The sequence below is a fragment of the Artemia sp. Qi Xiang Cuo genome, chromosome 9 (genome assembly GCF_049724085.1).
Source record: "Artemia sp. Qi Xiang Cuo chromosome 9, ASM4972408v1, whole genome shotgun sequence".
NCBI classification, from domain to species: domain Eukaryota; kingdom Metazoa; phylum Arthropoda; class Branchiopoda; order Anostraca; family Artemiidae; genus Artemia; species Artemia sp. Qi Xiang Cuo.
The window spans coordinates 47,081,010-47,093,754 of NC_142802.1; the positions used below are offsets into that span (position 1 = coordinate 47,081,010).

The 12,745-nt window shown below is 33.5% G+C and overlaps 1 protein-coding gene across 2 annotated transcripts in view; it reads left to right on the forward strand.

Annotated features, from left to right (window-relative positions):
• The window catches only part of LOC148948728 (lachesin-like), a 165,436-nt gene that overhangs the window by 33,072 nt on the left and 119,619 nt on the right, over positions 1–12,745 (forward strand). For both annotated transcript variants that reach the window (XM_089094070.1, XM_089094071.1), the window contains exon 4: positions 7,362–7,547. In XM_089094070.1, the coding sequence (XP_088950196.1) occupies positions 7,362–7,547 (186 nt within the window). The remainder of the gene's footprint in view (positions 1–7,361; positions 7,548–12,745) is intronic.

A 12,745-nucleotide genomic window follows, 5' to 3' on the forward strand; every position in this document is an offset into this window, starting at 1 on the left:
TGCGAGGAATCAGTACCATCTCGCAGTGCAACAAAACCATCCCGTGAGGCATCAGTACCATCCCACGGGACCTCAAAACCAGCTCCCTTTTCCTGGGTAGCCAAACCTTCCTGCGAGGCATCAGTACCATCTCGCAGTGCAACAAAACCATCCCGTGAGGCATCAGTACCATCTCACGGGACCTCAAAACCAGCTCCCTTTTCCCGGGTAGCTTTACAGACCTTTGGCCTTTTTCCTTTCACCTCAAGATATTCAATTAAAGTTTTTAATGTGTCGTCTTCTCTTTGAAGTTTTCCCATATGTTCGTGGTCTAAACCTAAATAATTAATCTCTTTCAATTTTGCTGGTGCGGCAAAAAATTCTAACTCATCAACCGTCATTGAAAAAGGTCTAGTAGCCTCTACAATTTCTTTCGCTGGTCGAGACAGTATGTCGGCAGCGTGTGTTTTCCCTGGTATATGGTGCCAGTGATACAATGGACTGTCTAAGACTAGTGACATTCTATACAGCTTTGATGACCTATCCTTACACTTACGGAGAAATGTAATTGCTTTACAACCGATTAGAAAATGAACTTCCCTTCCCCAGACATAGTATTCAAAGTGTTTTATAGATTGTACCACTCCGAAGAGCTCATCTGACATGTTATCCATTTTACTAAATTGGCTCGAAAGAACTGTACTGAATGTGGAGACTATCCTAAACCGTCCGGTGTCATCTATCTGTAGAAGGAGACCGCCACAAGCATCACCGGATGTATCTACCACAATCCAAAATAAAGCGTTCTCTGATAGATCAGGGAACGATAAAAATACAGAATTTGAGTTGCTTATTTCCATTTTTAACGAGTCAAAACTCTCTTGTTCATCTTTTCCCCAAGATCATTTTGAATCTTTTCTGAGTAGCTTCGTTAGTGGTGCCGATAATTTTGCGTAATTCAAATAGAAGGAGCGGTACCAATTTGTTAGCCCTAAGAAATTTCTAAGTTCCGCTATATCTCTGGGAGGTTGAATGGCTTTTATGGCGTCAAGTTTGTTCTTGAGCGGCGCAATGCCAGCTGGAGTCACTTCATGTCCTGATAGTTCCAGACGCTCAGTGAAGAATTGGCATTTATTCATCCCCAATTTAACATTATTTTGCAAAAGCCTTTCAAACAGTTTTTCAAGGTTTGCCAAATATTCATTATCGTCACCCCTACTCGCAACACAAATATCATCAATGTATAATGTCACAATATTTCCGAAAGTTTCGGTATCAAATAAAATGCTAGCCCACTGACAAAAGGCTCGAGCAGAGATATTTGACCCTTGTGGAGACTTCGTAAAAGTGTACATTTTTCCTTCCGGTGAGTTAAATGCAAAATATTTTTGTGAATCTTTATGTAATTCGACATTATAATACGCATGCTTCATGTCCAAAATGGAGTATTTATTTTTGGTGCTTAATTTCTGAAGGACATTTTTGATAAGAGGCATAGGCCACGCTGAATCTTTGATCATTTTATTAATACTTCTCATGTCCCAAATTATTCTCGAGTTATCCAAATTCCATTTGTGTTTTGGAGCAATCTCACCATTTTTCACCTTTCCAATTAGGAAAATGGGGCTACAAAATTCACTTCGTCCAGGTCTGATGACACCAGCCTTTAAAAGCGCAGCGATATGCTTTTGTAGGACGTCTTGCATGGCAAGTGGTAAATTGAATGATTTTGGTTGTGGAGGTGGAACATTTGGATCAATTACAACTTTGTATTTAAACAAGTCATTCTTTCCTATGTCATAACTATGGCGCGAAAAAATTTGTTTATATTTAACTAGAAGGCTGCACAGTGTACCTTTCAGTAAAGGCTTACCAGTGAGATAATCTAGCTGGAAACCGTTAATAAAAGTATTATCACCCCATTCCTCCTTTTGTGACGAACTTCTCTCGGTTTCTATTTTTATATCTGCCTTAGCGGCCTCAATCAATTCATTAGAAATTTCTTCAAACTCTCCTAAAATCGTGCGGCGAGACAGTTTTATTACCGTGTCCCCGTCATTAAAGATAGCCACCAAACTAGCATTACGAGTGACCACGTTTACTGAGCATTTCAAATTGTCTACTAAATCATCTGAAGGGTAGAATAAAACTGTAGAACCGTTTGCAACGTCATTACCATTTCTGGATCTAAAGTTTAATTGAATAATTTTCATAGTTCCAGGGCCAACTGAAATGGCTTATGGTAATACGACACTACCTGTACAAAACGACTGAAAATTGCAGGGGTTATTCTGTCTAGCTGATAACCCAAATGTAATGGTATTTGTATGGAGGTCAATTGTGGAATTCAGAGCATGCGAAATGTCCAATCTGAAAATTGCCTCGTAATCCGCATTAGGAAAAATAAAAAAAAAACTCCCAATCTAAACGCTTCTGTCGGTTCTTGTCAGAAACTCAAAGCGGAAGCATGACTTTCCCAGTAATTGGCAGTGACTCGAACCCTAGTGGTTTTATACGAGCTAACGTTGGCATACAATTCTGTCGAAATTTAGGGGGGGTTCGGTTAAACAGTTTTTCGCTAATTATTGACCTATGACAACCTGAATCTAAAAATGCCGAACACTCTATATCACTTACCTTGATCTTGTGGAGCATTGGGAACTGAGTGTTATTATTTACCTTGGCAGGTAACCCAAGATAGTATAGAACTTCTTCTTGGTGTCCCCCCAGACGGTGATTGAATTGTTTCCTATTGCTAGTTAAAATATCACTGGAACCTAACATTATTTGCTCTATTGGTTTAAATTGAACATTTAACTTAGTAGTAGAAATCTTTTGGGGTATATTTTTACTACCAACCATTTCCCCCAGTTTTGATCGGTTCACTCGTTTCCCGGAGTAGCACTTCTACGAGTATTCGCTCTTTCACAATGGGCTCGAATATGTCCATATTCCTTACAAAAATAGCACTGTATATTTTCATAACGCGTATCCCTCTTTTCATGCGACCTACCATCCCAACAATTAACCGCTGGGTGACCTGGTTTTCCGCATGTTTTATAGCATTCCATAACACTGTGTCTCTCCCCGCAAGTAAGACACTCTTTTCTTCTCTCATCAGAATAACTATCCCTACTATGCCCACTAACGTAACTTTCCCGACCACGAACACTTCCTCGCCCTTGAAAACCTTCATCTTTGAGTCCGAATTTCACCCTCGTCAGAGCAGAAAGATATTCGTCGGAAGAAGACGACGTCTCTCCTTCCCCCACTATCTGTTCTATCTATTCACCTTGTACGCATCCTCTAAACAAAAAATTTCTGCGCTATGCTCTGACAAATAGCGTTTGTAGGACGGTCTGATCCCCTCCTTGAATAAATTAAGAGCAAATCTTCCAAGGACTACACCATCATCCCTGGCTTCTAAGGAACCCCTGCATGACCTTCCTAATTTTTGCATCCTTCTATAGAGTAGACATACCCTTTCATCCTTAAATTGAGCCACGCCTACAAACTCTGCAACCATTTTGCCTACTATTTTGCCTGGGGCATATGCTACAAGTAATACACGTTTTAAACGTGACAAATTTATAATCGAGGGGATTCAAATAAAAGAGGTGGAAATATGCCATTTATCCTCCACTGTTTTACAAAATCAAAAGCAACCTTTTTGTTATATCCAGCTTTCGCCGGGTCAAATGTAGGAATAATAACTGACATATTGAGATCAAAATTTGAAAAAGCAATTATTATAGAATTTTAAATGTTTGTTTTAAACACAGCTGTTTAATTACGGACGCCAGATTTTGGGCAATAAACTCCACCTTTAACAACAAGGGTCTAATAAAATTTATTGGGTTGTTTAACCGTGTTAAATCACTTACGAAAGATAGTCTGTCCCAAATCCAATTGCAGTTGGTCTCAATTAAATCACTAGCGTCAAATGGAGTCACAATTGAGAATTAATTTTCGATTATTGAATTCAAAATGTTAAATTTTGGTTGGAAACTGTCAAATGTAGATCACACGTCGACTGTATAAAATCAGGTAAAAAAAAAAACCACCAAACGTAGAATGGCTAAGTGAAGGTAGAAATCGACCGGAGACTCTCAGTTGTAGAAATTTGAATTAGTAGGTAGAAGCTATCGCGATGAAATCCATATTAGGCATTGTGTAACATCCTATTTCAAAATATTCATTCAAAAGAAAGTGTTTTTTTTTAAGAAGGCGCTTTGAATAGAAGAAAGTTCAATAGCTCGTAACGTTTCGATGCCTCATTAGTCAGTCTTTTGCAGTATTTGCGGCTCAATATCACAAGCAATTTTGGTAGCGGGCGAAATAGCTCTTCAATATGTTGCCAGTATTTAGCGTAAGATGTCGTAAGTACTTAGAACGGTAACTCAAATGTCACTTGGAGGTTTTCCCCTAGTGATATATGCTCCACTAGTTTTAACCACTAACCACCACTCTGTAAATCTCTGGTTAGTTCTTTCTATATGCCCTTTTATAATTGGCAGATGTAATGGTTTACGTAAATTCGAAGATAGACAATAAACGTTGGTATAAGGTCTTTATTAAATAATGTGATAATAAACACAGAGAAAATAAGGTAGCACAAGAACAACTAGCTACGACGAAGGCGAACGATGGACTGCCATTCCAAGTATACAATTAGCCCCGACTCACTAACATCGGAAGTCCCTATGGTTGGCTGTTCACTGGCTTGAGAATAAAAAGTTCACACGATAAGCTTTGGCCCTCCCGGAAGACCCCCTAGAGAAGCTATTGTTGACATACACATTGCTAACTCTGTTAGTAACGAGACACCAGGAAAAGGCTTCTCGAATTTATGTTTCAAATACTTTACACTGGATATAAAGTCTTTTGTTTTTCGTGTGCTTTGAAAACAAAGCTTGAGTTATATATTTCAATGTTGCCTACGCAGTTATTTTGAATAAATGTGATATGTATTCAGAATATTTCTGAGGAAGAGCAGAATTCAAACAAGGCTTATTAAATCCTATGAACAATTTTGTCTAAAAAGTTCTGATAGCTGTCAAAATTTAAAAAAATTGACCCATCTTTCTTCGGGTTTGGTAAATATTGCTTCAAATCCCTCCATGAGTCTGAAAGTAAAAATTAGTTCAGATATTCCGAGTTACTGACCCTGTCGCAGCTGTAACTTCATTAAATGAAAGACACAAAAGAAAAATATTGAACCTTGTTTGGGATCCTCTGCTAATACCTTGCGCGTAGTTTAGAGTTGAGAGTTTGTGTTAGGATCTAAATGTAATTTGCTTTTGTTTGTCATTCATTTCAATGAAGTTTAAGTTTGCTTGTTTACTTTTGTCTGTTTCCCTTTTGATCTTTGTTTTCTGATGTTTAGTATTTACTGTATAACAGGTAAAAATACAATCCATTATAAAAATATAACGAGTTAATATAACTGTACAAACTCTAAAATTAACAAAAAAACATAACCTTTTTAAATAATAAAAATATTGTATAATTTAAATAATATAATAATAATTTAAATACATTAGATAATAATTTAAATATTATCAATAACTTTATTTTAACTTCATTAAAAAAAGGTGTAATGTAAATGCTTTTGTTATAAGCATTTACAAAAATAAGATCTAAAATAAGATCTAAATGTAATTTGCTTTGTTTGTCATTTATTTCAATGAAGTTTAAGTTTCTTTGTTTTCTTTTATCTGTTTCCCTTTTGATCTTTGTTTTCTGATGTTTAGTATTTACTGTATAACAGGTAAAAATACAATCCATTATAAAAATATAACGAGTTAATATAACTGTATAAAATCTAAAATTAACAAAAAAACATAACCTTTTTAAATAATAAAATATTGTATAATTTAAATAATATAATAATAATTTAAATACATTAGATAATAATTTAAATATTATAAATAACTTTATTTCAACTTCATTAAAATAAGGTTATTGACCACAACATAGCCTACATAGCATCAATGTAACCTAATTTTTATGCATATTCTAGATAGACAGGATTATTTAATTCTGGATTTGGACATGAAAACTCAAAAGGGTTGCAATCTTGATGAAAATTATGCAATAAAACTCAAAATATCTGACAACCCCATACGTCTTACCAACAAACTATGAAATTTTATACTTATATCCCTAGGAACATGCATATTTCACGGGTGCATGATTCTTTTTCCCAATGGGATCACATCGAGCTATTGAACCTACATTATCGGCTTATTTATTCATAATTACTTTAAATAAAATAAAATTTTAATCCAAAGTTATGAAAGGCAATTGTAAATATAATATTTGCACCGTATTTTACCCTAGATACCGAAGATACTTCAAAATTTACCGTAGATACCAAAGGGCTGTAGGGGTGGCAGTCTCCTTGTGTTCAGGATAATTTCAGTGCATTCAAGTTATAATGACGGTCCTTACTAGCATCTATAAAACTGGTTATTTGTTATTTTTAACACCAGAAAACTGTCCCACCTAAATAATAGGAATTATACATATTTTTGAAAATAAATCCTAAAGAGACCGTTCTTCTAACAATCCTGGAAACTTTTTCTTTTATTATAATATAGGGGATTGCATCTAGATAATTTAAAATCATGATATTCTTTTAGTATTCATTTTTGATACGGCGATATTATTATTAGTTTTTTTTTTTAACTAAGGAAGTACATTTAGGTAGTTTAAAATTCCATGACTTCTGATTCATTTACGTTAGTGTGGAAAGAATGTCTATGAGAGTTTTTTTCGAACTAAAATCATGATTGTTACGGTTTTTACGTATTTTCTCACGACTTGTATTTAATTACCTTTGTGGAATACATGGTGAATTTGGACCTTGCTTCTTCAAATATCATCTCCTCTCCCGAATAAATTTATGTGCACGTACATACATTAGCACCCCTGCTCAAAGACAAGTAAAGTATTTTGCGCGTATACACACAAAGTAGCACATATATTACAAAAAAACAAAAAAAACGTTGATTGATGAAACAACTTTGATGGAAGCGATAAACTTCAGAGGATTAAGAAATTCTGTGTAAGGTTACAAATATTTATGTTTTTTTTTCAAAATAAGCTCAGATTGTAAAATTATGTGAAGTAAATTTTTATCCTCTAAAAAAATAGACAAAAAATATGGTTGTTTTCCATGATTTGTTTTTTCACAATCATAGATGTAAGCTACTTCAATGACACAAAAGCCATAAATTACACCCTTGCATGTCTTCTACAGCACCCACACACAGCTGCAAACATCACTACAAGTAAATTTTTTTTCTTTCTTCTTTTTTCTAATACAGTTTAATATACCTCTAATACAGTTTAACTCATTGGTTTTTTGTAATTATTAGGTTGCTTGGATCAAAGCAGATACAAAAGGAGTCTTGGCAATTCAAGATAAAGTGCTAACAAATTTTGGTAAATTATCTGTCACTCATGAAGATATGCATACCTGGACACTACACATCAAAGACGTAAAACGCTCCGACAGAGGGGACTACATGTGCCAAGTCAATACAAACCCCCTTCGTGCCCAGGTGAATTTTAACTCGTTATTAGCGTTAGTATTACTAGAGACTCTGAAAAGAAAGTATTCCCACTTCCGGGATCTGCCTTTCGATTTATAATTTGAATCCAGTAGAAATCTAAAGATTAAAAACTTTTAGTTCTGACAGCAAAAATTGATTGAAACTAAAAATACCATGGTCATCCACATAAGGAATACTAACAAAGAAAATGATGAAAACTTTTCTACAGTGGAACACTTAATAATTAGTTTTGAAGCCAATTCGAGCAAGGTCATTTTGAATTGTGCTTGGCCGTGCTATAACGCATAAAAACCCTCCGAACAATTTAAAACATTTCTCCTATCAGAAAATTGAGGCTTTAACCTAAAAATTGATTGAAAATAAAAATACCATGGTCATCCATATAAGGAATACTAACAAAGAAAATGATGAAAACTTTTCTACAGTGGAACACTTAATAATTAGTTTTGAAGCCAATTCGAGCAAGGTCATTTTGAATTGTGCTTGGCCGTGCTATAACGCATAAAAACCCTCAGAACAATTTTAAACATTTTCTCTATCAGAAAATTGAGGCTTTAACCTAAAAATTGATTGAAACTAAAAATACCATGGTCATCCACATAAGGAATACTAACAAAGAAAATGATGAAAACTTTTCTACAGTGGAACACTTAATAATTAGTTTTGAAGCCAATCCGAGCAAGGTCATTTTGAATTGTGCTTGGCCGTGCTATCACGCATAAAAACCCTCAGAACAATTTAAAACATTTTTCCTATCAGAAAATTGAGGCTTTAACCTAAAAATTGATTTAAACTAAAAATACCATGTTCATCCATATAAGGAATACTAACAAAGAAAATGATGAAAACTTTTCTACAGTGGAACACTTAATAATTAGTTTTGAAGTCAATTCGAGCAAGGTCATTTTGAATTGTGCTTGGCCGTGCTATAACGCATAAAAACCCTCAGAACAATTTTAAACATTTTCTCTATCAGAAAATTGAGGCTTTAACCTAAAAATTGATTGAAACTAAAAATACCATGGTCATCCACATAAGGAATACTAACAAAGAAAATGATGAAAACTTTTCTACAGTGGAACACTTAATAATTAGTTTTGAAGCCAATTCGAGCAAGGTCATTTTGAATTGTGCTTGGCAGTGCTATCACGCATAAAAACCCTCAGAACACTTTTAAACATTTTTCCTATCAGAAAATTGAGGCTTTAACCTAAAAATAGATTGAAACTAAAAATACCATGGTCATCCACATAAGGAATACTAACAAAGAAAATGATGAAAACTTTTCTACAGTGGAACACTTAATAATTAGTTTTGAAGCCAATTCGAGTAAGGTCATTTTGAATTGTGCTTGGCCGTGCTATAACGCATAAAAACCCTCCGAACAATTTAAAACATTTTTTCTATCAGAAAATTGAGGCTTTAACCTAAAAATTGATTTAAACTAAAAATACCATGTTCATCCACATAAGGAATACTAACAAAGAAAATGATGAAAACTTTTCTACAGTGGAACACTTAATAATTAGTTTTGAAGCCAATTCGAGCAAGGTCATTTTGAATTGTGCTTGGCCGTGCTATAACGCATAAAAACCCTCAGAACAATTTTAAACATTTTTACTATCAGAAAATTGAGGCTTTAACCTAAAAATTGATTGAAACTAAAAATACCATGGTCATCCACATAAGGAATACTAACAAAGAAAATGATGAAAACTTTTCTACAGTGGAACACTTAATAATTAGTTTTGAAGCCAATTCGAGCAAGGTCATTTTGAATTGTGCTTGGCCGTGCTATAACGCATAAAAACCCTCAGAACAATTTTAAACATTTCTCCTATCAGAAAATTGAGTCTTTAACCTAAAAATAGATTGAAACTAAAAATACCATGGTCATCCACATAAGGAATACTAACAAAGAAAATGATGAAAACTTTTCTACAGTGGAACACTGAATAATTAGTTTTGAAGCCAATTCGAGCAAGGTCATTTTGAATTGTGCTTGGCCGTGCTATAACGCATAAAAACCCTCAGAACAATTTTAAACATTTTTTCTATCAGAAAATTGAGCCTTTAACCTAAAAATTGATTGAAACTAAAAATACCATGGTCATCCAAATAAGGAATACTAACAAAGAAAATGATGAAAACTTTTCTACAGTGGAACACTTAATAATTAGTTTTGAAGCCAATTCGAGTAAGGTCATTTTGAATTGTGCTTGGCCTTGCTATAACGCATAAAAACCATCCGAACAATTTAAAACGTTTCTCCTATCAGAAAATTGAGGCTTTAACCTAAAAATAGATTGAAACTAAAAATACCATGGTCATCCATATAAGGAATACTAACAAAGAAAATGATGAAAACTTTTCTACAGTGGAACACTTAATAATTAGTTTTGAAGCCAATTCGAGTAAGGTCATTTTGAATTGTGCTTGGCAGTGCTATAGCGCATAAAAAACCTCCGAACAATTTAAAACATTTCTACTATCATAAAATTGAGTCTTTAACCTAAAAATTGATTTAAACTAAAAATACCCTTTTCATCCAAATAAGGAATACTAACAAAGAAAATGATGAAAACATTTCTACAGTGGAACACTTAATAATTAGTTTTGAAGCCAATTCGAGTAAGGTCATTTTGAATTGTGCTTGGCCGTGCTATAGCGCATAAAAACCCTCAGAACAATTTTAAACATTTTTTCTATCAGAAAATTGAGCCTTTAACCTAAAAATTGATTTAAACTAAAAATACCATGTTCATCCACATAAGGAATACTAACAAAGAAAATGATGAAAACTTTTCTACAGTGGAACACTTAATAATTAGTTTTGAAGCCAATTCGAGCAAGGTCATTTTGAATTGTGCTTGGCCGTGCTATAACGCATAAAAACCCTCAGAACAATTTTAAACGTTTTTCCTATCAGAAAATTGAGGCTTTAACCTAAAAATAGATTGAAACTAAAAATACCATGGTCATCCATATAAGGAATACTAACAAAGAAAATGATGAAAACTTTTCTACAGTGGAACTCTTAATAATTAGTTTTGAAGCCAATTCGAGCAAGGTCATTTTGAATTGTGCTTGGCCGTGCTATAACGCATAAAAACCCTCAGAACAATTTTAAACATTTTTTCTATCAGAAAATTGAGGCTTTAACATAAAAATTGATTGAAACTAAAAATACCATGGTCATCCATATAAGGAATACTAACAAAGAAAATGATGAAAACTTTTCTACAGTGGAACACTTAATAATTAGTTTTGAAGCCAATTCGAGCAAGGTCATTTTGAATTGTGCTTGGCCGTGCTATCACGCATAAAAACCCTCAGAACAATTTCAAACATTTTTACTATCAGAAAATTGAGGCTTTAACCTAAAAATTGATTGAAACTAAAAATACAATGGTCATCCACATAAGGAATACTAACATATAACATGATGACAACTTTTCTACAGTGGAACAATTAATTCTTAGTTTTGAAGCCAATTCGAGTAAGGTCATTTTGACTTGTGCTTGGCCGTGCTATAGCGCATAAAAACCATCAGAACAATTTTAAACGTTTTTTCTATCATAAAATTGAGCCTTTAACCTAAAAATAGATTGAAACTAAAAATACCATGGTCATCCATATAAGGAATACTAACAAAGAAAATGATGAAAACTTTTCTACAGTGGAACACTTAATAATTAGTTTTGAAGTCAATTCGAGCAAGGTCATTTTGAATTGTGCTTGGCCGTGCTATAACTCATAAAAACCCTCAGAACAATTTTAAACATTTTTTCTATCAGAAAATTGAGGCTTTAACCTAAAAATTGATTGAAACTAAAAATACCATGGTCATCCACATAAGGAATACTAACAAAGAAAATGATGAAAACTTTTCTACAGTGGAACACTTAATAATTAGTTTTGAAGCCAATCCGAGCAAGGTCATTTTGAATTGTGCTTGGCCGTGCTATAACGCATAAAAACCCTCAGAACAATTTTAAACATTTTCTCTATCAGAAAATTGAGGCTTTAACCTAAAAATTGATTGAAACTAAAAATACCATGGTCATCCATATAAGGAATACTAACAAAGAAAATGATGAAAACTTTTCTACAGTGGAACACTTAATAATTAGTTTTGAAGTCAATTCGAGCAAGGTCATTTTGAATTGTGCTTGGCCTTGCTATAACGCATAAAAACCCTCAGAACAATTTTAAACATTTTTTCTATCAGAAAATTGAGGCTTTAACCTAAAAATTGATTGAAACTAAAAATACCATGGTCATCCATATAAGGAATACTAACAAAGAAAATGATGAAAACTTTTCTACAGTGGAACACTTAATAATTAGTTTTGAAGTCAATTCGAGCAAGGTCATTTTGAATTGTGCTTGGCCTTGCTATAACGCATAAAAACCCTCAGAACAATTTTAAAAATTTTCTCTATCAGAAAATTGAGGCTTTAACCTAAAAATTGATTGAAACTAAAAATACCATGGTCATCCATATAAGGAATACTAACAAAGAAAATGATGAAAACTTTTCTACAGTGGAACACTTAATAATTAGTTTTGAAGCCGATTCGAGCAAGGTCATTTTGAATTGTTCTTGGCGGTGCTATAACGCATAAAAACCCTCAGAACAATTTTAAAACATTTTCTCTATCAGAAAATTGAGGCTTTAACCTAAAAATAGATTGAAACTAAAAATACCATGGTCATCCATATAAGGAATACTAACAAAGAAAATGATGAAAACTTTTCTACAGTGGAACACTTAATAATTAGTTTTGAAGCCAATTCGAGCAAGGTCATTTTGAATTGTGCTTGGCCTTGCTATAACGCATAAAAACCCTCAGAACAATTTTAAACATTTTTTCTATCAGAAAATTGAGGCTTTAACCTAAAAATTGATTGAAACTAAAAATACAATGGTCATCCACATAAGGAATACTAACAAAGAAAATGATGAAAACTTTTCTACAGTGGAACACTTAATAATTAGTTTTGAGGCCAATCCGAGCAAGGTCATTTTGAATTGTGCTTGGCCGTGCTATAACGCATAAAAACCATCATAACAATATTAAACATTTTTTCTATCAGAAAATTGAGCCTTTAACCTAAAAATTGATTGAAACTAAAAATACCATGGTCATCCACATAAGGAATACTAACAAAGAAAATGATGA